The following is an 18736-nucleotide window of genomic DNA, read 5'->3' as shown; positions in this document are numbered from 1 at the left end:
ACTCTACTCTCATTTGGTTTTTTAAATCATTTTTAGAGCTTAAAAACAGAATACTACCTTCATCTCTATGCTGGTTCAGAACAAGGTCCCCTTTGTTCTAGGATTTTTATCCTGGTTAAGCCTGCAGGCTTAAAATTGGGCTAAAGGCTAGATCTGAGACTGCTTTTCATATCTGACTTCAGAGCCACACAGTTGCTGTTTGATTCTGAATTTGTTCCTCATAGCCTGGAGCCTGTGGCTTCTCCTTATTCAGGAAAACCACCTCTGTGCCCAGTCCTCTCCTCAGTCTGCCCTGGATCTGTGACCCATAACTGAGTAGTGGCAAAGCTATCAGTTTGTACCTGTTCCTGCTGCCTGATAAGATGCCCCATCATTGATCAGTCCCCTTTCACTCTGAGTATTGGGATGGGATGAACAGACTGACTATAACACACTTCTCAATGGATCCTGACCCTTGAATCTATAAATATCTTTGTTACCCCATGCTGACCTAGGTCAGAAAAATGATTCCTTGTGACTTTCTTATGGACTTCCCAATTAAGCTTTGGTCTGGTGCATTTTCTAGATCCTTTTGGAGTTTTTAGTATTATTTTGTTTGGGACAAAGAGGAACAAAGACAAGAGAGGAACCCTGCCATATTCCTTCCTGCTTCTCTGCCATAATAAGCTCTTTATAAAGAGTTTGTCAAGGGAAACTAGGTCACTCAATGGACTGAGAGTCAGGTCTATAGACAGGATGTCTTGGGTTCAAATGTGGCCTCAGATGCTGCCTAGCTATATGACTGAGCAAATCACTTAACCTCCATTGACCAGTCCTTACCACTCTTCTGCCTTGGACCCAATATACAACATTAATTCTAAGACAAAAGGTAAGGATTTTTCAAAAAAAGAAATAATAATAATAAAATAAAAACTTTGTCAACTTGACTTTTATTTTGAAAAATACAGATCCTGAAAACAATTCTGAAGAATTCAGCATAAAAGCTTACCTGCTTTATGACTAATAACTTTCCATAAAAAAGGGTTTACTTTTAAAAACATAGAATTTTTTTAACAATAAAAATAATAACATGAGGCAATGAATGTCAGCCTACTGAATTTACCAGGATATCTAATCCTTTATTCTGGATGAAAAAAAAGAATGACAATTTCATTTTTTTCACTTAAATTTTAATTTAGAAAGGACTAACAAAAATTGGTTTGTATGGTTACATTTTTATACCTATATTGCTAGTATAAGAAAAAAAATTTTTTTACCTCATTGGTTTAAGCTCCATCATTTCATTACGCCTTTTTTCTCTTCTCTTCAGCTCAGATTCTGTTGATTTGAGTTTGTCAGGAGCAAGGCGTAGCTTGGATTGCAAATCACTTATCACATCTTGTAGTTCTGCCTCTGTCTGAAAAACTCTCTGACAAACTGGGCAACACGACTGTTTTTCATCAGTTAGCTGAGTAATAAATTGAGAGTAAACTGCTGTGGCTCCAGCAAGCATTGCTATTTTTAAGAAAGGAAAATAAAACTTCTTAAGTATGGTATTTTCTGAATTAGGTTTGGTGGTATCTGAAGGGGAAACATCAAAGTTGTCCTCTTTTTTACAATGAATATGATTGTTTATAATTCCTTGAATTAATACAGTATTAAAATCCTCAGTTTTCTCAGCTATAAAATGTGGATAATAATAATAGCACTTGTCTCACATGGTTGTTTGTGAGGGCCAAATATTTATAAAATGCTTAGCACAGTGCCTGGGCACATAATAGGAGCTCTATGAATACTTATTCCTTTCTCCTCTTCCTTAAAAAGATCTAAAATTCCCTCATTAAAATTTTCTTTTGTCAAAGATTCCTAAATCTTATATGTGTAAATTACTATTGATTTAAGGAAAAAGTATGATAAAGGGAATTCTAAGCATATTTTTTTTCAAATGGTCTTGAAAATTATAAAATTTACCTCTTTGTTTAGAAGATTTTTCAATTTCATCCATTAGCTTATCTAAATCACTCTCAAAATCCTGACTCCCACAAACATCAAATAGCTTGTCTTCATATTGGGACAACTGTTCTTCCTTCTGTTTGAGTTCATGGTTGATGTGATTTTTATTTTGTTCTGCTGAAGCTAGTTCTTTGCTGAAATAGAAATGGATCCACTTTTAAAACATGATCTGTGACATATTAGGCAAGAAATAGGACTAGAATCACTTAAGATATATGGTTAAAAATATATATCAAAGAAAGATTAAAAAATACATATCAAAGAAATAATTTGGGGAATAAATACTCCTTGATGGGGTGGAGGCTGAACAAAATAGGCAAAAAGGTATTAAAAAGTAGATTAGTAAAAAAAGGAAGCACTTGGCCAGGTTAGCAGGGGATAAAGAAACAGTGGTTAGTACATTTGAAATAGCAACCCATCTAGTAAATCAATCAATTAACAAATGTTTTTTTTTTTTTTGAATAAATATTCACTATAGTGGTTCTTGCGTCATGGACCCCTTCAACAGTCTGGTTTTATGGAGTGAATATTAGTGTATTATTCTCACTGTATTTCTGGCTAACAGTAGAAACTCTAAGTAGAGATTAAGTTTAAATCATTAGCTTAACTAGATATAGCTTCACTCTCCCTTCCCCCTCCCAGTTTCTCACATAAACCTTTAATTGGCACTCTTTTGCACAGGTGGAGGATATTATATTAGTTTCCGATAAATTGGGGAATTCATTTGTATCTTTGGGCATTGCCTCTGAGTCCCTGACTTAAGCACAATATACAACAAAATAGCATCTGTCTGCACCATATCCTGGCCTCTCTGATTATTTGAGTAGATTAAAGGGGGTACATTTTGCTATATCAAGACTCCCCAAAATTCCCATTCTAGACATGGTGAAGATTATGGATCCCTTCTAAGAATGATATTTTTAAGCAATTGAAAGAAATGCTAAATTTCAGTTAGAGGCTAGGGAAAATAAGAGATAACTTTTTTTCCATCCAAGTTTAATCCCCATTTAACTCTGTGCCATGCACTATGCTAGGTGATGGAGCTATAAAGGCAAAAATGAAATAGTCACTCTTTGTTAGGACAATATAGTCATACATATGAGTATATAACAAATAAGTAACCCATCTATATATTTTACTAGGCTTAGCTCAAGGTCAAAAGAAAAAAAGATCTACATATAAAAAACTGTAGCAGTTCTTTTTGTAGTAGTAAAGTGAAAACTAAGGAAGTATCCATTTAGTAGAAATGGTGAAATAAATTCTGGTATATGAGTATAAAAGAGGATTATTATAGTGTAAGAAAGGATGAAATAGGGCAGGTAGGTGGCTCAGTGGATTGAGAGTCATGCCTACAATTAGGAGGACCTGGGTCCAAACCTGGCCTCAGACACTTCCTAGCTGTGTTACCCTGGGTAAGTCATTTAATCCCAATTGCCACTGCCTAGCCTTTACCACTCTTCTGCCTTGGAATCAATAGTTGGTATAATTTTAAGACAGAAGGTAAACTGGTTTTTAAAAAAGCTACAGGTTGAATTTATCATATACTTAAAAAGAAAAGCAATCTAAATATAATAGAGACCCACAGTACCATGTATAATTCTCTTTTTCTGTTTATATAAGCAAATTTCCATTTTATTTGGGGTTTTTTGGGGGGAGGGGAATCAAGTTAAGAATAAAAGTAAATGTTAAAAAATAAGTTCAAAAAAAATACAAGCTGTTTCAGGAAGGAGGGATATTGGCACTTGATGGATAGGCATCAGGAAAGGCTTCATATATAAAGCTGACCTTTGAAGGAAGTAAAGGATTCAGGAGGGAGTACATTCCAGGCATAAGGAATAAACAATGTATAGGTACAAAGATGACAGATAGGGTGTGTAGCAAGGGAAGGTAAAAGTAGCAAGAGAATGATTGCCAAGTCTTGAGACAGAATCTTTCCTGAACTGGTTGAGTCAGAGTTCCAAGGGGCAGATTGCCAACTGACAGTCTGGAGCTGAAAGGCGAAGGAGAAAGGTGTGTAGCTGAGACATCCTGATAATCCATCCATCAAGCAACTGGCCTTTGAGGATCAACTGGCTGTGGGTGAAAGGAATCTCCAGTCTTCTGCTGGACAGTTAATAGAGAGCAGACCTTTACTTTGCTGAGACCATCTGAGAACACCACAACTTGGATTCTTGATATCTGACCAACCATTGACTCTGTGTGTGTGAGATTCTGGGTTTGCTGGAGAATTTTGTCTTGATGGTCTTTAGTTAGTCAGAGTAAGCTTAATTAGATAAGTAAATATAGTGGGTAAAAGTAGATGCTAAACCCCTTTCCCTATTCCATTCCCAAAACTTTTCCCTTACCTGTTAATAAATTCAATTTTATTTATATGTGATTCTTCCCTTATGTATACCCTTCCTTTCCCCCTTTCCTAAAAATCAAAATAATGGTTTGTCAGAGTTAGCTACGTTAAGAAGCCTTAGGAATATAGATTTAATATAGGAAAAATAGCCAAGAGTCATTTAGGCAGGAATATTCCATCTAGTACTCAGCAAATGAAACATTCCACAGTGGGGCCCAGTGGAACTCTGAGACTCTAAATGAACTGGGAGAGAAATTTAAAGTTTAAATAACCTTCTTCCACATGGTCTAACTGGCCATATTGGATTTTTTTCTGAAAAAATTTTCCCCCTTTTCTTGCTGGAATATAAATAGGTTGAACACAGTGGAGTATAACAACACAAATTCAATTGTACATACACTGTTGACTATGAATGTAAACATGTCTGGGGACATGTTAATGGATCTTTTGGTTGTATTATGGGAGTGTGTTCTGCATATCCCACATATTGCATTTTTTCTTTTCCCCAAAGTATGTTACATAGGTCTGGACTATCAGTGGATGAAACCCTGCATGAAAATCACTGTGCAAACTGTCTCGTCTCATATCCCCATATATGTCTCTATAAGTGTAGAGTGATGTTGTTTGTTACTGGCAAATGGTTTAATGCTATGATGATTTGGTTAACTAAAGATTCTTAGCTTAAACAAATGGTTACACAAATGAAACAACAACTGCACCAGATGGAAGTGTATAATAAAGGATAAAAGGTTTATGAATACTGGATATGAATGTGGGGCAAAAGAAATTAATTGGGCAACTGGAAATCTAAATAGATTACAGAAGGAAGAGTCTGAAGGGATGGTTACCTTATTTCCCCTAAGAGATCTCCCAATAGTTTCAAGGGATGAGATCTTCCAAGTAAAAACACATAAAAGATTCACACCAGAAGACTTGGAATTGATAAAGAAAAGAACACCTGCCTTTGTGGATGAACCTAATAGGGTCATTAAGGAAATGAGGAGGGCTATTGAGTTATTTGACCCTGATTACAATGATTTTGCCCTGTTAATGAGTTTTTTAACAAAAAAGGAGAGATATAAGTTCATAGAGGAAACTAGGCAGGATCCCTTGTTAAAACCACGGCCGCAGGATTATAATGACACTGACATGAACAACAAAGTCCAGTATGACACAATGAAGGAATGTAGACAGGCAATATTAGAGGTCATGGGTAGACATACTAAGAGACCAAAGGCATGGTCCAAATTTGAAGGGATAAAACAAAAACCCATTGAAATACCTATATCATTCCTAGAACGAATCACTGAAGCTGCAGAAATATATCTGAACATGTCTGTTCTTGAAGAAGGAATGATAGTACATATAAAGAAAATCTTTGTAAAAAGTGCTATTACCAAAATAAAATTATTCTTTAAAAACAATTATCCTGATTGGGAGGAGATGGAACTGGAAGATATTAGAAGAAAGGCTACATATTTGTGCACAGATAGTGAGGATAAATATGAGGAGAGAGATACAGTGATAGAAGATCTTAAAAGAAAATTAAAAGAAGTAGAGGGTGCTAGAAGTATTATATTTTTATGAGGTTTATTAAAGATTAAGAATTAAAGAAAATACAAAATAAGAAAGCAAGTGCCTAGGAGGGCCGAAAGGCCCAATCACTTCTACATCTTGAGAGACGCATGTCTTTGGAAGTGGAAGCAGGAAGAGAGACCTCAGTAGACTTTACAGCCAGTTTAAATAGAAATTTTGATCTCGCCCAGGTGGGGATCTCAGTGAGATTAGAGGGTATCTTGGGAACTAGAGGAAGGACTTCTGGGGATTGAAGTCTGAGGTTCAAATCTCCATTTTTATGGGTTCAAATCTCCATTTTTATAAGGGCAAAGCTAGAGAAAGCGAGATTAGAGAGGTTAAGGCAGTGGCTGCATTAAGATCAATGAAGCCTAATAATAATTTTTATAAACCAAAGTATAGAAGATAAGGTCCCCAACATTGTTTCCTCTGCAATAAAATTGGTAATTTTGTAAAGGAATGTAGTTACAGAGGTCAGTTTGCAAGACAAATGAATAGGTATGGAGGATTTAATAGGCAAAATAATTGGAACACAATAATAACTTGAATAATAATAATAACAATAATGGCTGGAATAATAATAACTACTCAAGAAGAAATAATGGAAATGTGTGTCAAAATGCCTGCTGTCAGGGACCTCAAGCACTAGATCTGAGCACAATGCAGGACTGGATTAAGTCTGGAGCAAGGCCTAAATATAATATAAAATAAATATAATAAAAAGGGTAATCAGAGCAAGGGAGCATGTTCCTTATGAAGGTTTACCCAGTGTTCTTCTGTATATAAATCAAGGGATAATGAATTGAGAGTAAATGAAAATGAGTATAATGGTAGTAAGATTAATGAAGATATAGATGAACAAGATACTGTAATTAGTTGTAATAATTATAGGGAAGAAGAAAATTATAATGTAAAATTAGAAGAAAATTCTAATGAATGTAAAATAAGGGAAAATAGTGAAGAATGTAAATTGGATAATGATAATGAAATGGTAAATGAGAACAATGATACCAAGATAGAGAATATAAGGACAAAAGGGAGTAATGAAAAAGCAGATGCAAATGCAAAATCCTGGGAATACCATGTAGTTCAAGCAGATGCAAACTTGGATGGACAGGAAATGACTGAACTTTGTTCTGATGTTACTGTGATTGCACCAGTATTGGAAACTTTTCAACCTCCAATCCCTTTCTCTATTCCATTCCCAAAACTTTTCCCTTACCTGTTAATAAATTCAATTTTTTGATATGTGATTCTTCCCTTATGTATATCTTTTCTTTCTCCCTTTCCTAAAAATCAAAATAACAGGTGCTACACATAAAGAACAAGGATAGTTTTGACTAGACCATAATGTATATAAAAGATTAATATATAAAGTGATTCTGAAAAGATAGGAATGAGACTGTGAAAGGCCCTATAAAACAAAAAAGGGACTTATATTTTATCCCAAAAGCAATAGGGAACTACTGGGGATGATACAGTCAAACCTGCACTTGAGCTCTAGTAGCTATATTGAATGATGGATTGGAATGGATGAGCTCTCAAACGGAAAGAATAATTAGTATGCAACTGCAACAGTCCAGGAGAAACAAGGGGTTGAAGTAGTAGCTATGTAAATAGGCAGAAACAGTCATATAAAGAAATATCTTAGGGGGTATCAATATCAAGACTTCACAAATGAGTGGATGTGCAGGGTGAGGATATATGAGGAATGTTGTGAACCTGGGAGACTAGAATAATGATTCTCTCAATTAAAATAGGGAAGTTAGGAGTAAAGATTTATTTTGGACATGTTGAGTTTGAGATGTCTATAAGACATCCAGTTCGAAATGTCCAATAGACAAACTCATAATGTGGGACTATCTCTCAGGAGGTAGACTGGGGCTGAAGACATTGATCTGTGAGTCATCTACACAGAAATAATAATCAAACCTATGGAAGGTGATACCAAGGGAGAGAGTATAGTGAGAAGGCAGTATTAAGGAAAGAGCCTTAGGAAATGTACACAGTTAGGGGCCATGATATAGATGATTCAGGAGAAGTCAGGTAAGAATAGAACCAAGAGAGGAGTATCATGTAAAATCAGACAGTATCTAGGAGTGTGATCAGTCGTGTCAGATGCTACAAAAATCAAGAAAGACGAGGACTGATGTAAAAATGGAGATTTGAACCCCGGACTTCAATCCCCAGAAGTCCTTGCTCTAGTTCCCAGGATGCCCTCTAATCTCACTGAGATCCTCACCTGGGCGAGATCAAAATTTCTATTTAACTGGCTGTAAAAGCCTACCCTACTCAGGTTAACAGGATTTAGGAAGGGCTATAGCAAAGGATCAAAGATTTAATTATTTGAAAATATGACCTTCAACAGACATGTGCAAAGCCAGAGACCTCTGGGCGGTCCTGGGTTAAGCTAGAGCCTCCATTGGCACAGGGAAATTGATGGACAGTGATTGGTAGATGGGAGAACTGAGGGGAGGCAACTTGGATGGTTTCCTTAAAGAGAGAGGGGTCTGAAGACTGAGGGTGGTGGTGGTTGAGGAGTTTGCCTGAGTGGTTGGAGTGTGCTCTGAGAAGCTTGCTCTGAAGGAAGCTGAAGGTGGGGGCCTCTGAGACTGTTTCTCCATTTTGGTCACGTGAGTAATAGGGACTGATCTCTTTTCTTTGCCCCAGCTATCTAAGGGCTTGGGCCTTTTGGCCCAGCCTAAACAGAGGGGGTATTTAAGCCCTATTCCCTTCTCTCCCCTTTCTCTCTCCCTCTCTCTATCTCTAATTCCTTTCTTCCTCCTGTTTGTAATTAAACTCCATAAAAGGTTGACTGCTGACTTGAGTTTTCATTTAGGAATTACATAGCTGAATTCCTTGGCGACCTTAAATTGATATATATCAGTCTTTTAAAGTGATTTCCTTGTCACAAGAGAAAATGGATCTCATTTTTGGTGAGAAAGCCTTGTATGCTATATTTTTTCTTATCTGACACCATGTGTCAATGATTATAAGCTATATTTTTGAATTTTTAAAACTCTTTTATTATATTTTTCTTGCATGTGCAATATACAATTTCAGTTTTTTATTTTTTCTCTCCTTTTTATATTTGAAGCACATGTTACCAGCATTAAGATTTTCTTTAACTTTTTGATTTCAGTACTATAAGTTTAAAATACATTTGCTAATGCATGCCCCAAAAGCTTGAGACTATAAAAATGATGCCACTAATTGTTTTTAAAAAATTATGGGACTTTGCTTAATGATTCTGTCTGATTCCAGGACAAGATACACACAAAAGAGCCATTGCATAGGGCCAAAGATAAACCAATCCAGGATGGATTGATGCACTTCTAAGCCAATACAAAGATCTTGAACCTAGTGTAAAGACTCCAGGTTGCTATGTTTAACATTGTTAAGACATAGGCCTTCCTTGTGTCCACACTCACTCTGAAAATACTTACGGATGGTATCCCCAAACTTGGTTCCTACTTGGTCCTATAATCTGGTCCCTTTTCTGTCTTTCATAGTGTGCAAACTTTCTGTAGTCCTGGCTACTGACTGGGTAAATGCTTACTTGCTTAGATTATTTTAATTGGGCCCTGATTCAAGGACCTGTTATGGATTTATTTTTCCTTTACTTAGAATTTTTACACATAAGACTTTGATAGTCTATATTTTCATCCAGAAAATTTATTTTTTATTTGGATTTTTCTGATGTCTTTTTAATTTCTCTTGCCAATTGACTCATATATCTCATAATTCAGCCATGCATCCCCCTAAGTGATCCTGTATCTTTCAATCACCCTTTTAAAGGAGAAATGTACAAAATATTATTATTTTAAATTGCAAAGTTTAAATTCTTTTTAAGAAGAATTTTAGGTAAAGAAAGATGCTACCTCTCTGAATCCAGAAACTGAACTGTTTGGAGAAGACACCATGAAGATGCCTCCAGACCACAAGCTGCACAAGAAGATCAAAATGAACTTTGGGTGTGGTTGATTGAACATTTATTTATTTGTATCTATACTTTCATGCCAAAGGGGACTGCCCCCTAACTGGCATCTAGCAATTATTGGTTTTGTTCTTTTATTTCCCTCTTATCCTCAAATTGTTGTAATGTTTAAGTTGATTATGTTTTCATGATCCTTTTTGGGGAAACTTCTTTCCCCAATAACGATCAAACAAGGGAATGTAAAAATGGAGATTTGAACCCCGGACTTCAATCCCCAGAAGTCCTTGCTTTAGTTCCCAGAATGCCCTCTAATCTCACTGAGATCCTCACCTGGGCAAGATCAAAATTTCTATTTAATTGGCTGTAAAAACCTACTGAACTCTCTTCCTACTTCTGCTTCCAAGCAGACATGTCTCTCATGATGTAAGTGAAATTGAATGGGCCTTTCGGCCCTCCTAGGCATGTGATTTCTTACTTGTATTTTCTTAAATTCTTAATCTTTAATAAACCTCATAAAATATAATACTTCTAGCAGAGAAACTAATTTTAACTGCTACACTGAGAAAAGACTATCAAATTTGGCAATTGAAGGTCATCATTAACTTTGGAAAAAGCAATTTCAGTTGAATGGCAAACCATTCAACTGAAGGTTGAGAAATGAGCAATAGGAAAGGAAGTGGAAGCAAAAAACAGTCTTTTTCTATATATGTGACTGAAAATTTATATCAGATACAAAATGAGAGCTTGAAGGAAAGGTAGAGTCTAATGAAGGTTTAATGAACAAATGAAGTTAGGATAAGAGAAGTCAAGATGCTGAAATTGTCTGGCCCAGGGCAGTTTAGGACTTTCAAAGTTTAGACATAGTACTGATAATCTCAATTTTAAAAGAGACTAATGCAGCTTGGCTTCCTTGGGGCAGTAGTTTAGTGTTCCTTGAATCAGATGAAGAATCCTCCAAGTCTGAAGGCAGTAGAGAGAGAAGATCTATATCCTCAGAACATAGACTTGAAAGAGTATGAGATCCTTAGAGTTGTTGAAGCCCTTGGTATCAATTTATGTTTGCTGGAGGCCACAGATTAGATATAACAAAAAATATTTCAACAGTACATCATGATGGTGTTTTCTTAATTTGCCACAAAAAATACTCATTTATGAGGGATTGATCACTCATATATACCATAATACATAGCATTTACTTTAAAAGATCCCTTATTAGGACCACAGAAACTAATAAATAAAGTCATAATGAATCTGTTTTCCTTAATCTCTTTAAACAGCTACACAAGATTTCATAAAGTAGAACAAATCATCACTATTTTATAACTCTGACCTACACAATTCCACATATTCATATATAAAAGTACAGAGGAATAAGTATTGGACCTGTGATTTCATTAGTATAGGAAACTTCCAAATGAAGAAACCCCTTCTACCAATGCAGGCTGGCACCCCTTTTACAAAATATAGTCATAAGAGACTTGCCTGTAACACTGAGAAGTTAAGCAACTTCTATAGGGTAACAAAGCCAGTGTGTTAGTCAGAATTTGAATTCAAGTCTTTCTAGTTTTTAGGACAGCCCTCTCTGCTATATAGCCCATTTCACTATGCTACCTGCTTCTCAAATATTGCCACAGACATGAGCTAGCCAACCTTGGGCAAGTCCCTCAACAATGTCACATCTTGTGATAAATCCCTGTCTTATAGAGATGCCATGAGAATAAAATGAGACAATGTATCTCAAGCACTTGGAAATCTTAAGATGCTATATGATGCAAACTATTAAAATATGCCATTTTATTACAATCACTGATTTAAGGAACAATTTTAAGAAGTCCAGTGTAGGAACAAAAGACTCTTACAATAAATATTAAATGAATAACCACTTACTTAAATTTGGCAAGTCTGTCCCTTGTCTGATTAATTTCTTTGGATTTACTATGAAGCCAGTCTTCAAGTTGCTTTTTGTTGGGAAAATAGCCTAACAATGAAGTTAATTCATCATTGTGTCTAGATTTTATTTTTCTTATTTGTTCATCTTTGTCAGCCTATGGAAAAAACATTTTTAAGAATATTATTTTTTATTGGAAATGCATCTGACAGTTTTAATATACTAATTATGATACCAAATGAAATATTATTATCTCAGTTACTAATAGACAGGGATTAGACCTGTGATTTCATTGGCAAAGGAAACTCCGAAATGAAGAAATTCCAGCTTACAATACAGATTGGCATCTCTGCCAATCTGTAACAGTCTCAGAGAATTGCCTAGAGCACCCTTGAGGTAGTAATTTTGTCTTGCCCTGGGTCACAGAGGTTACACAGTATCTGTCAGAAGTGGGACATAAATCTGGGTCTTGCTAGCTTTGAATCTATCTGCTACAATACATTGGCTCAACAATTACTAATGCCAAGCAAAATTTCAACACAACATTAAAATCAGTCACTAGAATTAAGATGCAATACTTTGTCTCTGGTCAGCATTTCCATTTGAGTTCTTGTCATGGTATGGTGATTTAACTGTTCCATCTCCTGGTCTAATTTACGAAGGCTTCTGTCCAGGTCTCCTTTCTCCCGTAATAGTGCTGGTACTTCTTCTTTTAGTGCTCCTATGTTACTGTTTTTCTCTGCCTTGCCAAGTTCAAGTTCCTAAGGGAAAATAGCAACACAGGTTTACCTTCTGAGTAGCAGCAATTAACAAAAAATTGCAAACTCCATTAGAAGGCCACTGGGCACCAAAAAAGAGGTGGAAAGACCTAGATATGACCAAAAACACATTCCATACCAATTATGGAGACTCTCTAGCAAATCAAGGTATGTATGCAGTTGGCTGAACCACATATAATGTGCCATGTGTGTTTTGGTAAAAATTTCATGAATATTCCCACCAGAAGACAACTAAGAAAAATAAGCCAAAAGATGCACAAAGAGTGGGAAAAACTATTCTTGACATCATCTTTTGCCCTGCCCTCCTTCCCTCATGACCTGACAAACAGGGAAGGGATCAGCCCCATCAGTGATCACCTTGAGCTTTCATCCTCTACCTACTGGGTTTTTCATTAACCTTGAGCTTTCATCCTCTACCTACTGGGTTTTTCATTAATCCCTTCAAATATACCAAAATTCTTTAAAAATCCTCTCTAGATCTGACTATTGCTTCAAGCTATCATCCTATAACTCTCCTCCTTTTTTCAGCCTGAAAAATTGGTGTAAATACTTGCTTCTCTCATTTCCTTTTCCTCCTCACTCACTCCTCAGCCCTCTGCAATCTAGCTTCTGGGATCTCATCACTGAATTAAAACTATTCTCTCCAAAGTTCCTTAACTGCCAAATCTGGGAGAACCAAGTAAAAATGTATTCATTAAACTCTAACTAACAATGTAAGAAAAATTATGAATAAAAAGATGAGCTGGTTTTTCATTGATGAACTGTATATTGGCTATGACAAATTTCTTACTTCAAAGACCTATGGTGTTTTGTTGGTTTGGGCATTCCCTCCACCAATAGATAACAATTATGACTTGGGTAAATGGTCTTCAAGAGTAGTTACATCTAAAAAATTGGCCTAGTGATGAGGCCTGAACTTTGCCAGATTTGTCCTTAGGTGACATGTAGTCATCATGTCAATAGGCTTAATCTGAAGCCTCTCCTATTTGGCAGGCCCTGATAGAATCTGGACTCTGCTGCCAAAGATTTGGAAAACTCAGGCTTACCTTTATGCCACAGTCTATGAGAAGGAAGATTTTAGTGGAAAATATCATGAGTAATACATTTTGACTTCTTTACCAATTTCTTTATTCTATTTCCTAAAAAATAGTACAATTAAAAAGCATTTTTAAAAACACAAGAAATGTGGAGAAAAGGAGTTATGACCTCCCAACAGACTGCCTCCATGTATATTTTGGGTTTTCTGTTAAAAGTTGGAAAACACTCAGAACATCTAAAAGTCTATTACCATAGCCTGAAATAACTGTTCTCTCAGAAGCACTGCAGTCACTTCACCACAAAGGTATGCAAATTTATACTTTTTGACACTATCTGTTTGAATGGACTCTACATCATTTACCACATTACCATATTTTTGTAGCAAAAAATATGATAAAACATGAACATAAATGATGTTTAAGGAGGTCATTAGGCCTATTCCTTAATTACATTGGACAGACATCTTACGGTTTTTCTGAGTTCCTGGTCCAGTTCGAGAATTCTGTCTGAAGAGCCTTCTAACTCTTGCAGTTCATATTTTACATTTTTCAGTTCAGTCTGCTTCTTATTTTGTATTTCTAATTTCAGTTCAATTATTCTTTCCAGGCCAGTTTTCTTATCTCTTATTTCATCTATCTGCTTTTGTTTCATACTTTCTTTTCCTGCAAAATCATTCTAAATACAAATATAAAAAAAAAGCATTAAAATTTTGTCATTACACACACACACACACACAGATGGAAAATTCATTTATGATTATTAAAATATAATGGTTTCAAGCTCTTTTTTAACCTTTACAAAAAAAGGTTCCTTTAATGTTTATCTCAATAACCATTTTAAAATATATCAGAGCCAAGAAAATATCTTAAAAGAACTCACATTAAATTCCAATTAAAGATTAATACTTTAATTAGACAAACAATGAAAACAGATGAAAAATAAGATGGATTGACACATATTACAAAATATCTACCATCATTCGTCTATTAGTTTCTATTTCTCTTTCTTCTATCTCCTTCACAAGCTTCTGAAAATTTTTAATTTGTCTTTCATTAAATGGTGCTCGCTCATATCCATCTAATTCTAAATGTGTTGCCAAAGCCTGGATTAATGAATCTCTAGCTCGGATGTTCTGTTGATGGTGATTTGCTTGTAGTTGTAGACGGCCTAGACATAAAAAAATGTATAAGAACTATTAACAATTCTTGTTGTTGTTGTTGATTTGTTTTAGTCATGTCTAACTCTGTAACCCCATTGCAGCGGTCTGCCATTTCCTTCTCCAGTTCATTTTACAAAAGAGGATCTAAGGCAAAGTTAAGTGACCCGTTTAGGGTCACACAACTAATAAGTGTCTGAGGTGACATTTGAACTCAGAAAGATGAATTCTCCTGACTCCAAGCCCAGGATTTTATCCATTGTACCACCTAGCTGCCCTATTAACAATTTTATTCATTTAAAATTATGAGCTAACATTTTAATTTTTAATATTCAATTAAAAAATATGGTATGGTGTGGAAAAATGTTCATGGACAATGATTTTCAAGAGTGCAAGTTCAAATAATTATATTACTCAGACTTTTAGAAGATAAAAAGCACTTTTATAAGTATTATCTAGAGGTACTATATTACACGGGGCCTAGAGTCAAGTAGACCTGGGGTCAATCAGATTCCATTTCTGATACTTATTAGTTGCTAGACAACAATGAACAAATTAACATCTATGTGTTTCCAGCAAGTTCTAATGCTTTATGTTTTGGAGTCACTGACAGATTAGGATTTTGTTTAGTAAAGGGCATTTCAATCATCTAAATAACAACTCTCCGAAAAGTATTAATCATCCTATTACCTACATGTTTTATTAGCACTATTTTTTTAATTTTTAAAATGAATTTATTTGGTCAATTTAGAACATTATTCCTTGGTTACAATAATCACATTATTTCCCTCCATCCCCTCTACCCACCCTTCCCACAGCCGACGCACAATTTCATTGGGTATTACTTGTGTCCTCAATCAGAACCTATTTCCATGTGGTTTTTGTTTGCATTAGGATGGTCATTTAGAGTCTACATCCCCAGCCATATCCCCTCAACCCATGTATTCAAGCACTTGTTTTTCTTCTATATTTCTACTTCCACAGTTTTTCCTCTGAATGTGAATAGTAGTTTTTCTCATAGATTTCTCCAAGTTATTCAGGATCACTGCACTGCCACTAATGGAGAAGTCCATTACGTTCGACTGTACCATAGTGTATCAGTCTCTGGTTCTGATCCTTTCACTCTGCATCAATTCCTGGAGGTTATTCCAGTTCCCATGGAATTCCTCCACTTTTTTATTCCTTTGAGCAGAATATATACCATCAACAATGTATACCACAATTTGTTCAGCCATTCTTCAACTGAAGGGCATCATCTCATTTTCCAATTTTTGGCCACCAGAAAGAGTGCAGCTATGAATATTTTTGTACATGTCTTTTTCCTTATTATCTATCTCTTTGGGGTACAAACCCAGCAGTGCTATGGCTGGATCGAAGGGGAAACAGTGTTTTATTGCCCCTTGGGCATAGTTCCAAATTGCCCTCCAAAATGGTTGGATCAATTCACAACTCCATCAGCAATGTATTAATATCCCAACTTTGCCACATCCCCTCCAGAATTCATTACTTTCCATTGCTGTCATGTTAGCCAATCGGCTAGGTGTGAGGTGATACCCCAGAGTTGTTTTGATTTGCATCTCTCTGATTATAAGAGATTCAGAACACTTTTTCATGTGCTTATTAATAGTTTTGATTTCTTTAAATGAAAATTGCCTATTCATGTCCCTTGCCCAATTATCAATTAGAGAATGGCTTGATTTTTTGTACAACTGGTTTAGTTCTTTATAATTTTGGGTAATTACAACTTTGTCTGAGGTTTTTGTTATGAAAATTGTTTCCCAGTTTGTTGCTTCCCTTCTAATTTTGGAGGCATTAGTTTTGTTTGTACAAAAACTTTTTAATTTGATGTAATTAAAATTATTGATTTTACATTTTGTGATTTTTTTTCTAGCTCTTGCTTGGTTTTAAAGTCTTTCCTTTCCCAGAGATCTGACATGTATACTATTCTGTGTTCACCTAATTTGCTTAGTTTCCTTCTTTATATTCAGGTCATTCACCCATTCAGAGTTTATCTTGGTGTAGGGTATGAGATATTGATCCAAACCTAACCTCTCCTATACTGTCTTCCAATTTTCCCAGCAGTTTTTACCAAATAGTGGATTTTGGTCCCAAAAGCTGGGATCTTTGGGCTTATCATAGACTGTCTTGCTGAGGTCATTTACCCCAAGCCTATTCCACTGATCCTCCTTTCTGTCTCTTAGCCAATACCAAATTGTTTTGATGACCACTGTTTAATAATATAGTTTGAGATCTGGTATTGCAAGCCACCTTATTTGTATTTTTTTCCCATTATTTCCCTGGATATCCTTGATCTTTTGTTCTTCCAAATGAACTGTTATGGTTTTTTCTAATTCAGAAAAAAAGTTTTTTGGTAGTTCGATAAGTATGGCACTAAATAAATAGATAAGTTTGGGTAGGATGGTCATTTTTATTGTTAGCTCGTCCTACCCATGAGCAATCAATGTTTTTCCAATTGTTTAGATCTAGTTTTAATTGTGTGGAGAGTGTTTTGTAGTTGTGTTCATATAGTTCCTGTGTTTGTCTCGGCAGATAGATTCCTAAGTCTTTTATATTGTCTAAGGTGATTTTAAATGGAATTTTCCTTTCCAATTCTTGCTGCTAAGATGTGTTGGGAGATATAGAGAAATGCTGATGACTTATGTGAGTTTATTTTATATCCTGCAACTTTGCTAAAGTGTTGATTATTTCAACTAGCTTTTTGGTTGATTCTCTAGGACTCTCTAAAGAGATCATCATATAATCTGCAAAGAGTGATAGTTTTGCCTCCTCAATGCCTATTTTAATACCTTCAATTTCTTTTTCTTCTCTAATCGCTACTGCTAGTGTTTCTAGTACAATGTTAAATAATAGAGGTGATAATAAGAATCCTTGTTTCACTCCTGATCTTACTGGGAAGGCTTCTAGTTTATCCCCCTTGCCATATTTGTTGCCATATAATTGGGCATAATAGTTTTTAAGATTGCCTTAATTTCCTCTTCCATTAGAGGTGAGATCTCCCTTTTCATCTTGGATACTGTCAATTTGGTTTTCTTCTTTCCTTTTTTAAATTAGATTGACCAGTACTTTGTCTATTTTATTTGTTTTTTCAAAGTACAGCTTCTAGTTTTATTAATTAAATCAATTGTTCTTTGACTTTCAATTTCATTAATTTCTCCTTTGATTTTTAGGATCTCTAATTTAGTCTTCATCTGAGGATTTTTTAATTTGTTCACTTTCTAGTTTTTTTAATTTGCATGCCCAACTCATTGACCTCTGCCCTCTCTAGTTTGTTAATATATGAACTCAAGAATATAAATTTCCCCCTGAGTCCTGCTTTGGCTGCATACCATATATTTTGAAAGGATGTTTCATCATTGTCATTTTCTTCAATGAAAGTATTGTTTTTATGATTTATTCTTTAACTAACCGATTTTGGAGAATCATATTGTTTAGTTTGCAATTAATTTTTGCTTTGCCTCTCCATTTACCCTTACTAATTATTATTTTCATTGCATTGTGATCTGAGAAGGCTACATTTATTATTTCTGCTCTTTTGCACTTGTTTGCAATGTTTTTATGCCCTAATACATGGTCAATTTTTGTGAATGTACCATGTGCTGCTGAAAAGAAGGTATATTCCTTTTTTCCCCTATTTATTTTTCTCCACATATCTACTAATTCTAATTTTTCTAAGATTTCATTCACTTCTCTTACCTCATTCCTATTTATATTTTCTTTTGATTTACCTAGTTCAGACAGAGGAACGTTCAGGTCTCCCACTAGTATAGTTTTTCTATCTATTTCATCCTTGAGTTCCACTAGTTTCTCCTTTAGAAATTTGAATGCTATGCCATTTGGTGCATACATGTTGAGTACTGATATTTCCTCATTGTCTATGCTGCATTTTATCAGGAGGTAATTACTTTCTCTATCCCTTTTAATCAGATCTATTTTTACTTTGGTTTTGTCAAATATCATGATTGTGACTCCTGCCTTCTTTTTATCAGTTGATGCCCAATAGATATAG

At 35.2% G+C, this 18736-nt stretch overlaps 1 protein-coding gene across 2 annotated transcripts in view; it reads right to left on the bottom strand.

The window, feature by feature from the left end:
• Nucleotides 1–18736, bottom strand: part of RAD50 (RAD50 double strand break repair protein) — a 102271-nt gene that overhangs the window by 53811 nt on the left and 29724 nt on the right. For both annotated transcript variants that reach the window (XM_001366157.5, XM_007473444.3), the window contains exons 9-14: nt 14527–14720; nt 14022–14228; nt 12315–12497; nt 11736–11893; nt 1951–2126; nt 1257–1494 (exon numbers count right to left, since the gene is read on the bottom strand). In XM_001366157.5, coding sequence (XP_001366194.1) covers nt 1257–1494; nt 1951–2126; nt 11736–11893; nt 12315–12497; nt 14022–14228; nt 14527–14720 — 1156 coding nt within the window. The remainder of the gene's footprint in view (nt 1–1256; nt 1495–1950; nt 2127–11735; nt 11894–12314; nt 12498–14021; nt 14229–14526; nt 14721–18736) is intronic.

The sequence above is a fragment of the Monodelphis domestica genome, chromosome 1 (assembly GCF_027887165.1).
Source record: "Monodelphis domestica isolate mMonDom1 chromosome 1, mMonDom1.pri, whole genome shotgun sequence".
NCBI classification, from domain to species: domain Eukaryota; kingdom Metazoa; phylum Chordata; class Mammalia; order Didelphimorphia; family Didelphidae; genus Monodelphis; species Monodelphis domestica.
The sequence above is the reverse complement of the archived record's forward strand: the minus strand, read 5'-3'. Positions and strand labels throughout refer to the sequence as shown.